Source organism: Chenopodium album, chromosome 17 (assembly GCF_948465745.1).
Source record: "Chenopodium album chromosome 17, dcCheAlbu1.1, whole genome shotgun sequence".
NCBI lineage: Eukaryota > Viridiplantae > Streptophyta > Magnoliopsida > Caryophyllales > Amaranthaceae > Chenopodium > Chenopodium album.
Genome location: NC_137850.1, coordinates 34,517,658 through 34,538,594, shown reverse-complemented (window position 1 = coordinate 34,538,594; position 20,937 = coordinate 34,517,658). Strand labels below are relative to the sequence as shown.

Genomic DNA, 20,937 nt, shown 5'->3' with positions numbered 1-20,937 from the left:
TTTCCATTGAAACTGAAACGTTAAAATCTTCTAGTTTGATGTCTCGTCCCTTAAGATTTATTTTAATATCTTTATAGGCCCCAACGATTGCAGCTGCAGCTTATTTGAGATTGGCTGGACGGCCTCTGATTCTTCCTTCCAACAACCTTTCATATTCAGAGAACTTCCTTTACATGCTTGATTCTTTGTATGTTCTGTTTACAAACTCCTTAGATCACTAAGGGTTAATTATTTGTGTTTTCTGTGCTACCTGTTCATGTGTGGTCTTTTATTGATTCAATAATGATGTGACTGTCACTTTTAGATATTGATATTTCCTTTACTGCACGCAGAGGTGATAGGGCTTACAAACCAAATCCTCGTTTAGCCCGAGTTTTAGATGTTCTTTTCATACTACATGCTGAACATGAAATGAATTGCTCTACCGCTGCTGCCCGACATTTAGCATCAAGGTATATGATATATTAGTGAAACAAGTTCAGGCAGTTTTGTTATAATACATTTCAAGTATTGATTTGATATTGTACATGTAGTAGTGTTGATGTGTACACAACTCTTGTTGGTGTTGTTGGGGCACTTTATGGTCCTCTTCATGGGGGAGAAAATGAGGTAATATGCATTAAAGATTTCTATCTTAAATCTGGTAGCTCTATAATGTAAAACTTAAGTAGATTGTGGCAGCGAAACTTTGTCCATGCATCTCTCTGGTGACTGAATTCATCATAAGTATTCTATAAAGGTATTTAATGAGTTCACCTTTTCTTTTTGGAACTTAGGTTGTGCTCAAAATGCTGAATGAAATTGGAAGTGTTGAAAACATACCGGACTTTATCGAGGGTGTCAAAAATAGGTAGTTTGTTCGGTAATTGTCATATCATTATGTATGGTTATTGCTTTCAAAGTAACAAACAAAAGTTGACTAATAAAACTGTCACTTTTGCATCTTTGAAGGAAATGGAAAATGTCTGGATTTGGGCATCGTGTGTATAAAAATTATGATCCCAGAGCAAAGGTTATTAGGACGTTGGCAGAAGAGGCATTCTCCATAGTTGGAAGAGATCCCCTCATTGAGGTACTTTATTCTAACTTGTGATTTCATCCACTCCCTCATTTATCTAGCCCCATTCTAGATATGAATAATAATGACTTGTATGTTAGCGAATTATTCAAGGTTTAAAAGATTACATTAGAGATGTAAATAGAGAAAAAATACTTCCAACATCAAAAGCAATAATTTCTGCCAGTAAAATTGATGTCATCTTTCTTTACCTTTGGTTGATGAACCATAAGATTTGGTAGAAAGTTTTAGAAACAGTTTTGAAAGGATCAGAGCCTGCTTAATTGTATGGCAGGAAATCTTAGTAGACAAAAATTCAATGCAGAATCATCCATCAATTTGAAATTATAATATTGTGCAGGTGGTTGTTGCTTTGGAGAAAGCTGCCCTATCAGATGAGTTTTTCATAAAGAGGAAGTTGTACCCAAATGTTGATTTTTACTCTGGGTTAATCTACAGGTGATTTTCTCTGCAGAGTTAGTTCCATGTATTTGATTATAATCTTATTACATTGTAAGTTGACTTATTTTTATTTTTTTCCTAACCAGGGCAATGGGCTTCCCAACCGAGTTTTTCCCTGTTTTGTTTGCAATCCCTCGAATGGCTGGGTATTTGGCCCACTGGAGGGAGTCACTTGATGATCCTGATACAAAGATAATGCCACCTCAACAGGTTCGATTTTGAAACACTAAAGCGTTCATACATGTTTAAATTTGTGAGATCTTTGATGGTCAAAGGGCTTACAATTGAAGGCTTACGAAATATTTACAGTAATTATTTTATGTTTTCAAAAATATCTCTATTTAATGCATCATCATATTCATTCTGGCAGACTTATGAAATATTTACAGTTTTTATTTTATGTTTTCAAAAATCTCTCTATTTAATGCATCATCATATTCATTCTGGCTAAATAACCACCGCCCCTTGTGTTCTTACGTCTATATGATTAACTTTTAATCAATAATCACTACAGCTTAGGATTTTATGCAATTTTAATTGCTCCGTTACTAATTTTGTAACACCCCATCTTAGCATATGATCTCCCTAAAAGGAAGATGCACCTTGTTGATATGAATAGTGTATCAAATCCTTTTAAAGCAATTATGAGGGGGTATTATTTTGTTCCAAAAATGTTACCCACTTACCCAGATGATTAACAACTACTCCATCTCCACTGTCTAATGTCCCACTACCTGTCTCCATCGTCCTATTTCAACGCAAATTCGGCTGATGCCACTGCCTTGAATCACAAATCCACCACTGCCAGAACTACGTCGTCCCCATAAACCTCAGCCCCACTATTACTGATACCTCAATATCCCTCTACTGCCACATCCACTTTCACCAAGCAATAATAAGCCACAACATACATCAACCACCAGCCCACTAATAATAATCACCACAAACCCTTAAATCCACTACATTCACATTCGCATATTGAGAGATAATCTTCAAGTAAGAGAAAGAAGATTGAATGTAGGAGACCAAGAGTACAGACAATGAAATCAAGAAAGGTAATTTATATTGAGTGGAGAGAGATCTATTGAGAAAGAGGAGGTCGAGAGAGAGAAGAATTGTCTGATTTCTAGCACTTAGTGAGTTGGTGGTGCCTGATTATCCACCGCTGTTGATGGGGTTTGAGATGGGGTTTTGAAGAAGGTGAAAGTTCGGGTCAGCAGATGCTTGTGGGTGGAGAGGATGACAGTGGTAGTGGAGGTAGCCAAAAGATGCTGCAAATGGTAAAGTCAATTTGACGAAGATGATGATAGTGGTCGGTTGGAGAGGAGCAAAGGGGACTCAAGGGTATTAGTAAAATCTTATAATGAATATTTGGAGGGTTGAGAAATAATTGATTATGTTTAAATTTTTAGTAAGGAATTATGGATGAGGTTGGAGAAAATACTTGTTAATATGCGATATTAACGAGCCGCGTTAATATGGGGTTAGAAGGGTTATTTCCAGTGTTTCAGTAAGGGTACAATTGGCATGTAAAATATACACATTAACTCCAGACATAACGTCCGTCTTTTGTTGAATATGATGTGTTCGTTATGTCCGTGAATTCCTGTTTTTGCAAAATCTCCCCGTTCGAATTTGACCATTAGGTGAATATCGGGAGTTTGAGGCGGAGTTGAATTCCGAAATTGTTTGCGATTTCCCAAATTAGTTCCTTCCCAAATTTGTTCCTTCTGGAGTTTGAATTCGAATTCAAAATTGGGTCCTGTCGATTTCATGTGCGGTGTTCGACTACGGTAGTGAATTGAAGTTCTTTCACGGGGTGAAGATTGGTTCAATTGAAGGATTCGGGTTGAAGTCTCCCAGCACTACTGGTATGTGTTATAAATGCTAATTTTCATGAAATTATGTGCTTAGAATCATCAGATTATGAGGTTGGAATCATCAAATTATGTGTTATAAATGCTAATTTTCAGCAATATTTGTGTTTTGATTGAGGGAATTGGTTTATTAGGATATATGAGTTTAAATTGCGGAAACCCTAGATTTACATATTACTAGTCATACACTGAAGTAGTAATACATTGAAGTTGTATATATACCAGTTAGTCTATGATGTTTGTGTACATGGATTAGAATACAGGAATAAGGAGCTGGTAGTGATTGGATTCAGCTAAGTTCTGTTGCTTGTATCAGCTAATTTCTGTTGCTAGTAATTGTAATCAATAGGAAGCAGTAGCAGGAAGGGTAAAATCAACATCAATCGAACTGAGACCGAGGTAGTAGGATTATCTTAAAATCAACATTAATGCTGAAAAAGTACTCTACTTACACCTTCATCATTTCTCTACTATAGGAGTTTATTGCACCTCACATCAAGAAGCTTTCTCCGGCTATATTTAAGGTAAATGTAAACAATTTAAGTTGGTTAATTGTAATTGCATAAAGTGATTGGCCTTAACTAGGTGCATTATCTTGTAGGATGATTCCTTAACTGTTGGAGGGGAAGTCAAAAGCAAAGGTGAAGTGTTGTTGCAGCATTTAAAGAGTAGATGTAGGGTAAGTGCTTGTGTTGATTATGTTTTAGGCGTGATTGCAAGTAATAAAATGAGGCTAGTTGAAGGCCAAGTATTTGGTGCAATTGTTGCCAAAAAGGTTCACATTGAATATAGACTATATTGATATTCGATGTTTAAACTATGCAGGCGGCTAATACTAGTTGTCAGATAGAGTCGTTCGGTAGAATATGCAAAAGTTTTGACGACAGACGTAATTAGTGGGTCAGGGAGATGGGCTTTGGTGGGTTGTTAAAAATTGGAGGTGATATGAACCTTCCAAGACAGTTAGCTTACTAGTTGATGACTCGTATAGCTCCCTTCAATTGTACTGTTATTGCCTCAAATGGCAGAGTGTACAGGCTTTCTCAAAACCAAGTTCATTGGGTCCTTGGTATTCCTAATGGAGGGTTACTTGTTCCCACATACCAAACAATGGATAATGATACACTTCAAAAGGTGAATAGGATTATGGAGAGATATGGCAAAACATGGAATAGTAAGTGCAGCAGAACTGGTCGTGAGTACATATTTGAGGGTATTCAAGTGAATGTTGATCTGATTGCTAGAGTGGAGGGGGAATATGGGGAAGATCAGGTTGAGGAGTTCAAGACTGTTTTCTTGTTGTTGTCTCTGGAAATGTTGTTATGCCCTAATCAATCTTCAAGATTGGTGACTGATCTTGTTCCTTCACTTACATGTGCTGCAAGAGCTGCTGATGGTTTGGCGATGTTTGCACGGCGGTTTTATTCTGTTGGATTTGCAAGCGGCTGTGCTAGTTGCCTCATATTCATTGTGGTATGTGTGTATTTTCACCATTGGTTTTACTATGTTGTCACCATTTAACCACCTATGATGTGTGATATAGGTTTTGTATTTGGATCGTCTTAATAGACATCTTGTTCATTGGGGCTATTTTCCTAGGCTGGAGGTGTGGAACATGGAAGAGATTCGGATGGCTATTAGTGAAGATCGTCTCCCGGATGGGGGTGACTTTGGGCAGCTTGGGGTATGTTTCTGACTTACAACACAGCTACTTGGGTATTTCCATTGTTCATGATACTTTTGTTGTGCTGTATTATGTAGACTTTGGATGTGGCTTATGGTAAAACTCATCCTACCGAAGCTAGGGATACGAATGGACCTGGGGGGTCAATTGAGGTTACCTTTCAACACTATAGTAGTTTGATTTTTTAGGATGGGTTACACCTTTGTATTTGTTGATGATTTCCATACATTTAATTGAACAGAGAAGCTGCTGTGTGAGTGTCTGTTTTAGAAGTAAGACACCATGAATGCGGAAGCCGAAAATGAAGAAAGTTTATGGTAAATCAACTGCTGATATGAGTGACAAGGGAGAGTGTGATGAGAACAAGGCAATTATTGTATCTGGTAACAACAATATGGGTGCAAATTCAAATTTTGATTCAATATGATTACGCATGGATGTGATGAAAAGGTATTTGATGTTGTTCTGTAATTCTTATTAATTTTCTGACTTTGCAATTTATAAGGTGACTGAAGTGTTGTGGTAATAGGTGCTTATCGGATGATGCTTTCAACACACTGCTACGAGTTACATCATGGGTTAGTATACGAATGTACGATTTACTTGTTGTACATGTAAAATGGCTAAATTTGTTATCATGTTACAACAGGTGGCTAGGTGGAATCATGCTAGGCAATTTCCTAGTGCACCAGGTCCTTGCTTCTGGTCGTCACTGTTGGTTAGTTGCTAAATCTTTATATGACCCTTAAGTGATGAATGTATATGGCCCTTTTGTTAAAGATTATTAGGCGATGAATGTATATGGGCCTTAGTAGTTGTTACTGATTGTATCTGCATCTAAGGAGAGTTCGTGTTGTTTCCTGGCACAATTGGGGCAGATCCTATGTCAAGAGGGTGCGTAGACTGCTTTGTAGCTAGTCCATGTTGTGCTTACATGGCTATTTTATCGGAGGTAAATGTTACTGCATTTCTGCTTATTCGTGCTCCTTATTATGTAAGCGGTAAAATCTTAAATATATTTACAAATTATGTGTACATGAATAGGTTGATGGAGCTTCAGTTCCCGGCTATCCAGCTTGTTTTTCTGTTTGTGTATTTGTAAAATATGGTAATGTACAAGATATTTCTGTGATATACACAAACTCGTTGACTTCTTCATCAACCTTACACAAGGTGAACAAGCGGGTAAGTTTTGATCACAATAATTAGTTGTTAATGTTTTGTAATTTAAGGGTATCCATTGATGTGAGATGACTTTGCTAATTTAGGTAGCAAATGTGGAACAATTATACCAAGCAATCCGTACTATAATGAATGGGGTTTCTGTCGCTAACAGCATCAGGAATGTGATCATCACAAAGGACTTCAGATGCCTGACAAGTTGTTCATCTCAACGCACATAAGATATGATGAATTCATACTACTGACACATTTGTTAGAAATAATGTTGTAATTCGTAGATGTATAAAATTTCAATATCAATTTGTTAGATGTACAATAATTAGCTTATTTAATCAGCTCGTAGGTGTAGTGTAATACGGATTTGGTGTTTGTGTGGGTTAAAGTGTATTGGATTATTGGCACTTGAGGCCGTTGAAGTGGGCCTTGAGGCCCTTGAGAGTTAGTATATAATGGCCCATGTGTGTGAGTAGATTTGGTATGAATGGGTATTTTTATTCAGTTCGATGATGTAGTGTAATACGGAATTTGTGGGGGTTTGGGTTAAAGTTTACTGGACTATTGGGCCTAGAAGCCCTTTAGTGTTTTGAGCCTTGCCTTGAGATGACTGGTATAGCTTGGGCTAAAAACAAGTCTTGGGCCGAACAAACAATAGGATCAGATATAGCGTGGCTAATTGTTCAAATAAAAACCTGACATTAGTTACTTTGCTAGGTAAAGTGATACAAACATACTTAGTTAGGTGAACTGATACATTGGTCAACTTCTTAAAACATAAACTCATACAAAACAGATACTTAATTAGCTACTAAGCACATCCATTAGATTAGATTACCGTCCTCAACGAGATTGAAACACCAACAATATTGATTAGAAAATGCGCTTAGAAACTTCATAGTCATATCCCTTGAAAAGGAGAGCAATGCATATCCCCCTTCGCATTCAGGTGTTGAAATTCCGTACACTCTAAAAGGCTTTAAAGATGCACAAATGAGGTGCGCCATGTGAATAGAGACGCGTGTTTCAGTTAAAATTATTATGTGAGGCATATGCATCTGAATTGCAAACCTAAGCAATGGGAGGAAAGAGTCCCTACCCATATCACGGCAATTCCAGATCATATACCTTAAACCCTTTGTGAAAGTTCCCCTCCACCAACTTAGGTTTTCATTAGCAACAACTTCAACTTCAACCTCAATTTCCCTTCCATCTAATTTGGTGGAAGACTTAGATGTAGTATGTATGATTAACTTGGATACAGCCTTTGGATACTCAACAATAACTAGCTTGAAATCATTTCGATAACTTGGGAGTGTCATGAGGTGTTTCCCAACAAACAAGACACAACTTTCGACAGCAGCAAGTATCTCTGAAGAAGGATCAACAATGTTGTTAATAGCGGCTGGCAACACGTGTAGGTAACCATACCCGTCTTTTCCTCCTTGGGTAGAGATTACCCATCTTACAAAGTACTTGACGGCTTTTGGTAGCAAAGCGAGATCAGATAAGTCCGGTAAGTGAGCAGGTCTCACCTTATTTGATGGTGTGATGACGACGATGTCTCCAACCTTCTTTCTGTTCCCGGCTATTATTTGGGCGGTTGTAGCTGCGTCTAGTAACAACACCCTAATATCACCGCCGGAAGACATAACAGGGCATTGGATCATCCCAAGAACTCCCTTCGGGAATGATACTTTCACAGAAGCCTTCAGAGTACAAGGATTTACCATTTTTAGAGAATGTGTTTTAACAATTTTCGAACAAGGTAGTACTGATATGTCGTTTGTGGATATACTTTTGTGAAAAGGCTTAATGGAAGTTGCTGGAATTGATAATCTTTTCTTTGTCATTATATTTTTTAGACAATTATAAATCGGAAGAGCTAATGGTGATGCTTAGATGTAGGGGTTCATGTATATATAACTAGTGGAACAAGTTTTCTCTCAAGTGGCGGGCTTTGTACGAGGGTAAAAGGTTGAGTGAGTTAAATTTTGGGGGGGCGGGGGGCTGAAAATTTGGTAGGAAAATTTGACAATTGCATAATTTTTGGAGGACCTGTCAGCCTAGTTCCTAACAACTGAATTAGGGTTGCTCCTTTTGGATTGCTTCCAAGAGAGTAGATCCTGTGAGATTACTTTATTGTAGCATGCACCTGTTGTAACAGTGTAGATCTAATTTAAATTAAAAACATGTAAAACATTGTTTGTGTAAGATAATTATGATGGATTTGGGTGCCTAATTGGATACTAACAACACATGTATAATTATGTTGAGACATTTTTGTAATTGTTATCGGCGTAAAGTGAAACGAATACGATCCTAATTTAACTTTTGATTTGATTTAGTTTCTTATACATCGTTATATTGTATTTCGAGTGGATCCATCCCGATAAGTGTATTTAGTTTTGATTAGATTTAGTTACTTATAAACATTATTGATCATGTTACTTATTAAAGGTTTATCAAAGGTTATTATTTGATGATGGGTACTTTTTTAAACTACTTTCTGTGGCAACGGCTCTATTTGTCAATTAAAATCATGATTGATTTTTTCTTAATCAAATTAAGTTCATCATATGCTACCAATACAACCAGCAAATTTTTAATGAAGAAAATAAAAATTAAATTAACTTACAACTATATTAAAAACAATTAAATAACCTGTTATAATAGGTTAAACAATTAAATGGAGTAATAAAAGAAGACTCACCTTAAATTTTAGATTATACAATTAAATGGAGTAATAAATGTCAATTTTTCATATATACATACTATATTCTATAGATATTATGATTCATTACGAGCTTAGTATGAATTTTAATTTACGCCTTTTAGTGATATTCCTTCTTTAATTTTCTAATTAATGTTTAACTTTTTTTTAATTTACGCTACGGCTATACTCTTACTTATTTGGTGTACATACAATATAGGCATGTGTAACAAACAATACAAACGTTGTAACAAAACATTTTTAAATAACACAACATAATCAAAGCACTACAAAATGAAATACAAACATCCAACTCATCACATCTAACTCATCACAAAGTAGGTCACAGTACGAAATACAAAGGACATTGAACTAAATTCTGGGCAGTACAAATTGAAATTAATTTCGAAGACAGCTGGAATGTTAGGGTTTGACTCTCGAATCGGAAAATCAGGACCAACCTTCATCATGGTGGGACGGAACACGCTCCAATCCTGAATCTATCCACCATCGTCTCGTATAATTGTATTCATCATCATCCTCCGGTACAAAAACTTCATGTAAAGTAGGAGGTGGGTCGATGAGTGGCCCCGGCTAGCGTGTACACACAGGATAGAAATCAAAGCCGTCAGCCGAACACTATAAGGCGCAAAAAATGTGACAATAATGAAGTCGTACAAAATGTGATAATAATTTTGTTTTACAGTTAGCTATTTGTTATTTAAGTATGTATATCCAATTTGCAAGACCTTTGAATAGTACCCAGCAATTGACCTCTAGCACATAATTGATTTAATATTTTTAGGTGATGACACTACACAAAGTGAATCAATATTAACAACTTAGGAACATAATCCTCATAGCAGTAAATTGAGCTTGTTTGATGGATGGAAATAAAATTTAAAAAAAAAATGGTAATAAAAAGTACAGTATATTCGAATCTTACCACCACTTCCACATTCATCACATCTCCAGTCAGACAGTTGCTAGTGTACTTAATCAACGGTTCAGCTTCTTTGTTCCAAAGCAAGAGTACCCCGCCAACTGGTCCATGGCCCGAACTAGCATACTGATATCGACCTGGCAGCCTGGGAATTAATTCCCAAACTTGAAGATGTTTTGGGCGCGCTTCAGTGATAATGAATAACATTGGACGGTAGCAGTCGTACATCTTTCGAAAATTTTCAACGAAAGAGGGCCTTAAAATGTCAGTCGCATTCCAGCACAATACGAATGACCCCTCATGAAAGACAGGTGAATCATCCTCGGGCATTTGACCACATACTGAGAGGCGGTGGTAATGTATCCCTGTTTTCTTGGTTATCCCTGAGGCGGCTTTCAATTCGATCAACGACATTCGAGCTTGAATTTTCATAACATGAATTGAGTTCGTTTTAGCCCCAAAGAAGATATGTCTTTCCCGTAAAGGAAAAGCAAATGTTAAGGCGGAGGCAGCTTCAAATATGGGAACAAGGTTAAATATTGGAAGCAGATCTTTGGGAACAACCTCACCCTCCTCAAATTGGTGCTAGCTGTAATACCATTTGACAAATGTCGTGACACCACGGTGCTGCAAGTACCCGTGAATGTCAGACAATAGCGGCACGTAAGCAGTTTGAATATCTCCTCCGGGAAGCTCCATCACTCGCATAACATTGGTATTAGCATGCCTTTGAACATCGTCCATGATAATCTCGTTGCGGATGGTTTGAGGGTCGATTTTTTTTTGTTCATAGAACTCTTTTTGGGTTTTGTAGTATCTTACTTGATTTAAATCAAGTTCATTGTCTGTTGTTGGGAAATAAGGGTTGAAGTACATGAGTGGTTCTCCAGGTAGGAGAAGCACAGTATCACGGACACGGCGACTTTCACAAGTCGCAGTAGCTAAAACCACGAACGGTGGTCTACTGCTTTCCATGGCTTGGTTTGTGTTAGGGAGAAAGGTTTGTGTTTTAGGAAGAGGGTGAAACAAATGAGTTAAAGCATATGAGGCTTTTATAAATCATCTGACAAAAGCTGTAAGGTTTGTTTTCACGCAAAATTAAGATAAGTACTATTTGTCTTTTTGTGCAGGTGGACTAAACTGTAACGACATAACTAGTGAACTGAACCTGTTAGTGTTTGGGAGCTAAATTCATTCAATTTGAACTTGAGATTATATGATTTTTTTAATATATATAAAAACATAGAATGAATTTATACACATTTGACAAAAGTATTTGGTATTTCAAAATTTGATAGATAATATAATAAACCATTGCGTTTTAAAATATTTAATTTCTTTTCACTTTTATAGTAATAAAAATAAATAAATAAATCTGTGTAGCAACAGTTTTATATTAAAAAAAACTGCATAACGGCTGGACAACATTAATAAAATAATGGAAATGGATCCGATACAATAATCACAACATTGTGTACGTTATGAACCTATATCATATGAACACAAACACGACACGACCCTATTTTTACCTATATCATTAGTAAACTATGCAACCCTAAACCCTAAAACCCTAACACCTAAACCCTCATCCATAAACCCTTAACCCTAAAACATATGAAACCCTAAACCCTTAACCCTGAAATATATGAAACCCTAAACCCTAAACCATATGAAACCCTAAACCGTAACACCTAACCCCTAAACCCTAAACCTTATGAAACCCTAAACCCTCATCCCTAAACCCTAAAACTCTAAACCCTAAACCCTTATGAAACCCTTAATCCTCATCCCTCAACCCTTAACCCTAACACCTAAACCCTAAACCCTAAAACATATGAAACCCTAAACCCTTAACCCTAAAACATATGAAACCCTAATCCCTAAACCCTAGACCCTATGAAACCCTAAACCCTCATCCCTAAACCCTTAACCCTGAACCCTAAACCCTATGAAACCCGAAACCTTATGGAGTCGTAAACTCTTAACCTAAAGAGCCTTAACCCTCGCACACCATTAACTCTATAAAACCCTTATCCCAAAACCCTAAACCATATAAAACCAAAAACCCTACAGAATCATAAACCCTAAACCCTTAACCCTCGCACACCATTGACTTTATGAAACCCCTTAACCCTAAATCATGAAACCCATTACCGTCAATCCTATCATAGCGTAAACCGTAGGAGCATATCAAACCCTAAATCATGAAACCCTAAACCCTCATCCCTAACAAAACCTTAACCGTAAACCGTAGGACCCTATCAAACTCTAATCCATATCAAACCCATTAACAAAACCTAACAACCTATCAAACCCCTAAATCCTGATCCTTATGAACCTTAATACCCTCATCCCTTTGAAACCAAGGGGAAAGCTACGACATGGGGGGCTTGTTATATTAGTTGCTGGCCCCTATAAATTTTATGAATAAATAGTGTTTTTGTAACACTTTTACTTGTACTTAACACTTGCCATAGTGGTTTGAATCCTGTTGTTTGGTGTTTTAGATCCTAGGATCAAGCACCCTAAGTGATAAAGGTTAGTAATTTTTTTCCTTCTTGAAACCCCAATTTTTTTCCTTTTATTCCTTTTTGGTGTTTTAGATCGAGGGGCTTCGTCATTGTTGATTTGTTTCACTACTCAATTAATAATTTTTTTACTTAAATTTTAATAATAGTTTGTAAAATTCTTCTTTTTAATGCTCCATTTAATTTTTTTCCCCATATTCAGCTAAGCTAATTTGTTTATCATTTGCTATTTATAAATAAGATAAAATATACTTAAAAATGATGCTATTAGATTCATCTTAATTTATTAATACTTCTAATGTTTAATTTTTTTTGTTTTTGTTGTTGTTGTTGTTGTTGTTGTTGTGGTGGTGGTAATGTTTACACTTAATTAGATATACCGATGGTTAACAAAAAATATTATGAAGCTTGTGTTAATAAAAGCAAGCATATAGGCAAGAAGAATAGAGGAAATGTTTGCATATCATCAAGATTGATATATATGTTATTATTTTGTTAATTGTGATACTTAGGATATCTCATACAAAATAATCTAACAAATATATATTTTAGTAGAATGCATGGTTTAAAAAAAGATTAAATGATTTTTTTTTCCCGGTACAACTATTTTCACATTAATTTTTTTTTATTAAAGTGTAACTTGGTCCCTAAAGCTTTAAAATCCTAGCTTCGCCCTTGTTTGAAACCCTTAACCCTAGCACACTATCGACCCTAAAAATTTGTATGCCTATTGATAATTGTACTTTCCACAATTGTCAAGTTCTGTAGGACTTTATTATTTAAATTTTTTGTTTTTTGTAATTCAATTATTAAAAAAATTTAAATTTTAGGCGCCTCTCTACACAATCTTTGGTAGGCCTCGCTTATAAATAGACCTGGCTCAAACATTTCTTTGGTACGCTCTTCCAAAAAACCTTAGCACCTTTTGCTTTTTTTTTCCACTTCGAAAACAATGCCTAATCCACTTTACCCTCCCGGCTTCCATGGCGAAATTGCACCTAAAATCACTTATGTCTGGTCTCGGAACCCCAGAACTACCCAAGAGATGGACTTCAACAAGTACTTGTACTTTTTTAGTGAAGATGGCAAGCTGAGCAAAAACATGGCTGATGCAGCGGAGTTACGGAAGCTGATTGGTGCTCCACACATGGAGTGGCCGGAGAAAATGGACAAGCTCATGATGGTTGATGAGTCCGGGAACATTTATCCCGCTCACCTGCCATACATAGGTGATGTGACTTGGCTGCCTGAAGTCCAAGCTGCTATTTGCCAACTTGAGGCCGCACCAGTCGTTGTTTATGACAGTATTACTCCACTCATTCCATGTTTGCTAAAGGATAAAATTGACCCTAAGCCTGTTATCCCGAAATGTGGCCCTATCTTCAAATTGACTCTGACCCCATACAATTTTGAGGTCGGGGCCTTTACTGATGCTTTTCAAGTTCTTCAAGTTCGGGCTAAGATGTTGAACATTTCATTCATGGTCTTTCGGGACTGCATTCTCAAGAATGAAGAAACCAGTCGCTACCACATTACTCGTGTCACTCCAGAGTATGAGGCACGTCAGACCCTCTTGGCTAAGGGATCTAGTGTTATTCTTTGGAATGCACGTCAGATCACTCGCAAATCCTTTTATGCTAATTTTGAATGGGTCCTTCGAGTCCACAAACCAATCCTGATGATACTCACAGAAGTTCGGGTGCGAAAAATCTCTTGCACCAGGGTGATTAAGAAGTTGAATCCGGCCTTGTCTTGGAGGTTGGAGCCTGGAAAAGGTGTTGTTGGTGGCACCCTGATTCTTTGGGATCCTGCTAAGGTCAATGCTGAAGTCATAGTGGCTGAGGGTGGAGATATAATACTCCGTGCTTTGGGATGTATCAAGCCAGGAGGGGTACGTAAATGAATGATATATGTATTATTTTTGTTATTAATCACTCTATTTATTAGTATAATGTACAAGTTTTATTAATATTGTTATACATGCAGGCCAAGACTGTGAGCAGCGTGGGGACGAGCTCTTCCACTAAGGTTTAGTGGATGCACGACTCAAGCACGTGACCAATGCATTTTCTGAAATTATGTGTTATTATTATGCACTTATGTAGTATGTCCTAGGAAGGCATTTTATCTACTGTACTAGTTGTGTGTTGTTGGTTTAGCTAAGCATGGACTTATCTGTAGTAATTTCTAATCTAATGTAATTTCTATTATCCTAGGCCAGTAGGGCTAAAGTTGTGTTAAACTCGGTTATGTATGTTAACTATCTATGGTATCTTTGAACAACCTAGGCTACTAGGCCTGTTAATTAAAAGTATTGTGTGTTTATTATAATTACACTGTTATTATTTTATGCTAATAATGCGATACAATAATATGATACAATAATATAATTGCGAGTTGACAAATTAACTACTATGTGGGTGTATACGCTAAATTAAGTATATGCGAGAAAAAAATATGCGAGAAAATAATAAGTTAATTGCGAGTTGCTAAGTATGCGAGTTGATAATTTAAGTATGCGATAAAATAATATGATAAATTAACTTATGTGGGTGTCCAACTGAACATTGTCCATTATATGGCAAGAGATGTTGAAAATTGCGACTTGGATTAAATTTATATTAATCCTTTATAAATATGATTAAATATTAATCCTTAAGATGTCGAAAACGTGGCTGGAGATAAAATTTATTATAATCATTTAGAAATATGTTCATAATTAAGTAGGATGAATATCTGATATGTTCATAATTTAATTTAAGTATGGGCTAAAATAATATGAAACAATAATATAAATTAACAACAATAATCCGATACAATAATATGATAAATTAACTTATGTGGGTGTCCAACTGAACATCATCCATTATATGGCAAGAGATGTTGAAAAATATGACTTGGATTAAATTTATATTAATCCTTTATAAATATGTCTAAATTTTAATCCTTAAGATGTTGAAAACGTGGCCGGAGATAAAATTTATTATATTCATTTAAAAATATGTTCATAATTTATTATATACCATAAAAAATATTCGATGAACTGAAAACTTGTATTTTATTAAAAATAACGGTTTTTATAAACAACAAGAGGTATAATATTTGATAGATGGGGATATTTTCCTTGTATTAACATGAAGCGAAGGCATATTGAAGATATGTCCTTTCCTTAAAACTGCAATTAGTCGTGACAGTACAATTAGAGTCAGGCCCTTTCTTAGTTTCAATGTTAAGCGTGATGTGTTTCCGTACGAGTACGAAAAGAAACCCTAGCTCAAAAAAATCCTCGGTAAAAAACGACAGATTATATATTATATGTCAGATGAAATCCTAGTACAGAATCATATATTTTGGCTTCTACAGTTGGCAATGGGTGTAATTTTCTGATCTCTTCCTATAACGATGTGACTATACATGTATTGGTTTACACAATCCACAAATTTGACGGCACCTTTTGATTTTTTTTTATGTGTAATGGATAAAGTAGCTGCTATTGTCAGATGATGTAACTTGTAATGAGAACAAATGTACGTCTTTGGGTGGGTGGGGTGGGGAGGGTAAGGAGTTAAAAACTTGCATTACATATGAGAGTTACTTATTTACAAATAAGTTAAATAAATTAAAATAGAATATTGTACTGAACAATGTATTATAAACCCAAAATCGTAACAAAAAAATATGGTTTTTATTAGTACCCCTTAATTACAGATTTGCTAGGAATTTATCGATTTGCTCTGTTCCTTTGCTAATAAAAAATGATTCATGACACCCTAAACTAGAATTGAACCAAGACCAAGAATGATCATCTAACTTTAAGATTATCCGACCAAATATAATTCAAACCCATAACCAAGAATAATAATCCAACTTTGTAAATAGTATTTACTCCGTTGTAGAAATATAACTAATGAGATGTTTAATCAGTACAACGATGAAATAACCTCTTTTTATAAAAAGCAAACCTCATCTTAGACCTAACCCTTCCAAATAGCGAGAATCTAGTTCGTAGGATTCAGCAAATTAAAAAAATAATACTTGCCTATAATCTTAATCGATCACATTAACATAAGTCATTCTTCGCTATAATCTTAATCCATTAAATTAAGATAAGTCATTCTTGGCTATAATTTTAATCGTTCATATTAAAGTAAGTCATTCTTGGCTATAATTTTTATCCATCGTATTAAAATATGTCAAACTTCGTTGAAATTTGAATCGATCATAGTAACATGATTCATTCATGGCTACAATTTTAATCGGTGTTATTAACATATGTCAAACTTCGCTATATTTAGAATCGAACATATTAACATGAGTCATTACCATAACTCAGTCTTGGCTACAATTTTAATCGATAATTAATTAACTAAAGTCCTTCTTGGCTCATATTTGAATCGATCATATTCACTTAAGTAAAACTTGGCTAAAATTTGAATCGATCATATTCACATAAGTAAAACTTTGCTATAATTTGAATTGATCATATTAACATAAGTCATTCTTGGCGTATAATCTTAATCAATAATTAATGAACATAATTCATTATTGGCGTATAATCTTAATCAATAATTAATGAACATAAGTCATTTTTGGCTATAATTTTTATCCATCGTATTAAAATATGTCAAACTTCGTTGAAATTTGAATCGATCATAGTAACATGAGTCATTCATGGCTACAATTTTAATCGGTGCTATTAACATATGTCAAACTTCCCTATATTTAGAATCGATCATATTAACATGAGTCATTACCATAACTCAGTCTTGGCTACAATTTTAATCGATAATTAATTAACTTAAGTCCTTCTTGGCTCAAATTTGAATCGATCATATTCACATAAGTAAAACTTGGCTAAAACTTGAATCGATCATATTCACATAAGTAAAACTTTGGTATAATTTGAATTGATCACATTAACATAAGTCATTATTGGCGTATAATCTTAATCAATAATTAATGAACATAAGTCATTCTTGGCTATAATTTTAATCCATCGTATTAAAATACGTCAAAGATCGCTATAATTTGAATCGATCATATTTACATGAGTCATTCATGGCTATAATTTTAATCGATGCTATTACTTAAGTCATTCTTGGTTATATAATTTTAATCGATAATTAGTGAACATAAGTCATTCTTGGCTATAATTTTTAACATCATACGTAATTTTAACAGACCATAGTAACATAAGTCATAGTTGGGGGTGGCTATAATTTTAATCGACCCAAACATAATCCTAAAACCTACTACTCTGAAACCTAAACCCTATACTCAAAAACCTCCACTTCCCAACACCCCCGTTGTTTGTTTGTGGATAACTACGCATGCCTAATCAGGATAGGACAAATTACAAATTGTCAACGTCAAAGTACAAAGTTCTAACATCTTGCTCTTAACATGTGAATAGTTGCAGTACTTCTACTCGACTGATTTAACAGAGCAAACGCATAAACAATTTGACGACACCAATATGAAGTTAGCGGTAGCTTGGTTATTATTTTACACTACATCATTTCGACAGGACCGCTTTTTTTGTGTAAGGACTCTTTCCCGTATATTAAGCAGTTATGTATCCAACAGATACCCGTGCAGTCAACCCAGTTCTATCTTCAATATGTGGTATCGAAGAAGCATAGAAAAAGCTAAACTGTCATGGTTCCTGCAATTAGATTTTGTGCAGAACCATTTACTTATTAGCAATATATGCGTAATTTCTGCCAATTGAACCTTTTGAGAATATCTGCGAGGTGTAATATTTTGAAACTTGTTGAAAAATTTAAGGGAAAAGCTATTGAAGAAAATACATATTGCCAAGTTTTTGTTGTTATGTGTATTCAATTTAGTAGTTTTAAATATGGGTTAATAATTGACTCCTTTTGCTAAATTATGATAAAAAGTAATCAATTTAGTAATTAAAATTTGTGTCCATAAGGGTTTTGATTTAAGGTTAATGTGAATAATGTTTCCAATCCATTCACATGTAATCCTAATTGGTTTAAGTCGGATTATACTAGAGTTGTTTTAATTTAACATGACAATACAAATTTTAATTCATACACATTGTTATTTTTTTAATACTATTTAAAAAAATGGAGAATAATATATCAAAGATTCTTAATAGTGTAGTGAGTAAGAAATACAAGATTAATGACAATGAGGTTGGATTCAGTTATAATCCAAAATCTTGAATAAAAAAATACGCATTTACCCGGAAACAAATGTGCAATCTAATCTAATCAACCAATTTACTTATCATTAGTTACCGATGAACTTTAATTACTAATCGTTCCGTATTTATCAGTCCCTTTTACAAACTGACCTTACAAAAATGGAAAAATTAAAATATCCAACTAATTTTTTCTGAAAATAAAAAACCAATAACTAAAATATCTTTTATTTAATTTAAATATTTTAAATTGCATTTAATTAATAAAAATTTCACCATACCAACTGTGCTCTATACCTAATTAGTAACACAACAGACGAACATAATTATAATTTACCCTAGTAACACAAACACAAATTAAATAAAAAAAAAAGGGAGTTAATAATCGTCTAGGTTACTTCATTTGGTTTACACGACAACTAATAGAAAGTCCCAACATGTTGCTTTTTTACCAAGTCATGGTCAATATCAAGTACTTAGTCAATGTATGGTCACCTTAAATTATGGGGCATGCTTAATCAGTTGTTGCACCAAAAAATCAATAACCCAGTGCTATCAAACACAAAATAACCTGCTGCAATTTCGGTGTAGGTCTCAAATGAGGACAAATCTAAGTTTTGAGTATTATAGACGTTAAGTTACGCCTTGTTCTAAAATCATAAAAAAAAAATTGGCTTATACATTGTATTAAAAAAGTTTTAAATGGTACATTAATCTTGAGTATCTTGACGTATGTATAAACACATTTGATTATTTAATCTTAATTTTTTTGTATGTTAATTAAAGCGTAAGAATGTACTTTTTTAATAGTGTAGGAATGCATTCTGGATGTTAACCAAAGCCGTGTACAAAATTCAAAAAAAAATTGCTTATATATTTTATCTCATAAGTGATATATGGTACATTACATCCTGAGTTTATTGACATATGTATAAACACATATTAATAGTGAATTTTTATTTTTTGGTATTTGGTAATTTGGTATATGCTAAATAAATCGTAAGAATGTACTTTTATAATAGTAGGAGTGCATTATGGACGTTAACTAAAGCCATGTTCTAATTTGATAACTTTATTCGTCTTTTTCCTTCAAGATCTAGACAATGTGTTGTTCCCTTAACTAGTAGTAGGAGTACTATAACTAATAATGTTATTTTGTATGCTTAATCCTCAAAATAACCCTCCCTTTTCATTAATAAAAAGTGTTTTTATAAATTGTGTCGTTAATATGTTTTCCCTTAAAGATTTGCACAATATGTTATTTGCTTAATTAATAGTAGACGTATTCCTCAAATTTCTTTTGCATTTTAAATTATGAATTTCTAACTACTATTATAAAACAATGTAATTTCTTTTGCGTATTCCTCAAATTTACCTTCCAATTGTGATTGATTGATATTAATGTAGTCCCTCATTATCAGAAGCACATTATTTACCGGCATACATTATATACTCATTTGCTTTTATGAACATTTCTTAAAACAAGTTGTGAATGAGACTTTTGCATTTTAAATTATGAATTTCTAACTACACAAGATTCTCGGATTATAGATTACATTGATATTATCTTTTGCTAAAGCACATTAAAATTAAGTATAATGTACTATTAAATATTACGCTAACCATCATATTTACATTACTTAATTGGGAATGGTAGCTTTAATTTATAAAGAAAATAACTGTACTAATCAACATTATTACAATTGTAATTTCGGATTGCCTTTGACATTTGGTAAGTGTAATTTTGAATTAAGGTTCAAGAGCCACGTAGCAGTGGGGTTTTGTATCACTATATAAAGGGTCATTCACCTCCCATACAAAGGCACAGTAACACTATACAAAGCCATCTAGCCCTAACCCTAAACCTTACCATATCTACCAGCAATGCCCACCTTAACCAAGATCACGGGAACAGGGATGGTGGGGACGACAGTAGACGTCGTCGCCGACCTGATATCCCTCAACTAACTCAACCACCAAAAGCCAAAAAAGAGCTATCCAAACAAAAGAAACGACGAGAGCTGATTGCTGAGCTACTTGCCAGCTACAAGTATCCCCCTATTCGTCTTGAACAACCACCTATGATGCCCTATAATGTGTCGTCGGCGGCAAGAGTTGGCACTTCCCGAGGACTACAGACTCAGGTTATGGCAGCAATACCAACTACTGTTGACATGATGGTGGCTCCATCTTTGCCACCCGTGGTAGCACCCCCTTGCCCTAGAGATGCGATGAGCCGCTTGGAAACAAGCCTATTCCCTCCTTTTAAGGTAACTGGAACGGCGAAGCTGGAACAAAATGATCTTCCGCGTGTTCATCCAGATG

The 20,937-nt window shown here is 34.8% G+C and overlaps 1 protein-coding gene and 1 pseudogene across 6 annotated transcripts in view; both read left to right on the top strand.

Annotated features, from left to right (window-relative positions):
• LOC145589601 (citrate synthase, glyoxysomal-like) overlaps positions 1–20,937 on the top strand; it is a 33,345-nt pseudogene that overhangs the window by 4,436 nt on the left and 7,972 nt on the right. Inside the window, exons 6-12 of the transcript XR_014101771.1 lie at positions 78–187; positions 333–452; positions 534–609; positions 777–850; positions 952–1,072; positions 1,419–1,516; positions 1,606–1,729. The product of XR_014101771.1 is annotated as a citrate synthase, glyoxysomal-like (transcript). The remainder of the gene's footprint in view (positions 1–77; positions 188–332; positions 453–533; positions 610–776; positions 851–951; positions 1,073–1,418; positions 1,517–1,605; positions 1,730–20,937) is intronic.
• Positions 1,737–6,731, top strand: LOC145589602 (uncharacterized). 5 transcript variants are annotated; one of them, XM_081646251.1, is made up of 12 exons: positions 1,737–3,795; positions 3,873–3,920; positions 3,998–4,075; positions 4,222–4,869; positions 4,940–5,080; positions 5,158–5,232; positions 5,322–5,530; positions 5,610–5,658; positions 5,730–5,798; positions 5,959–6,032; positions 6,125–6,265; positions 6,349–6,731. In XM_081646251.1, the coding sequence occupies exons 4-7, from the start codon at positions 4,375–4,377 to the stop codon at positions 5,364–5,366; spliced, it is 756 nt and encodes a 251-aa protein (XP_081502377.1). In that variant the 5' UTR covers positions 1,737–3,795; positions 3,873–3,920; positions 3,998–4,075; positions 4,222–4,374; the 3' UTR covers positions 5,367–5,530; positions 5,610–5,658; positions 5,730–5,798; positions 5,959–6,032; positions 6,125–6,265; positions 6,349–6,731. The 5 variants fall into 5 exon arrangements, with proteins under 5 accessions (XP_081502377.1, XP_081502378.1, XP_081502376.1 ...); XM_081646252.1 differs by having other exon boundaries at positions 5,926–6,032; XM_081646250.1 differs by having other exon boundaries at positions 5,923–6,032.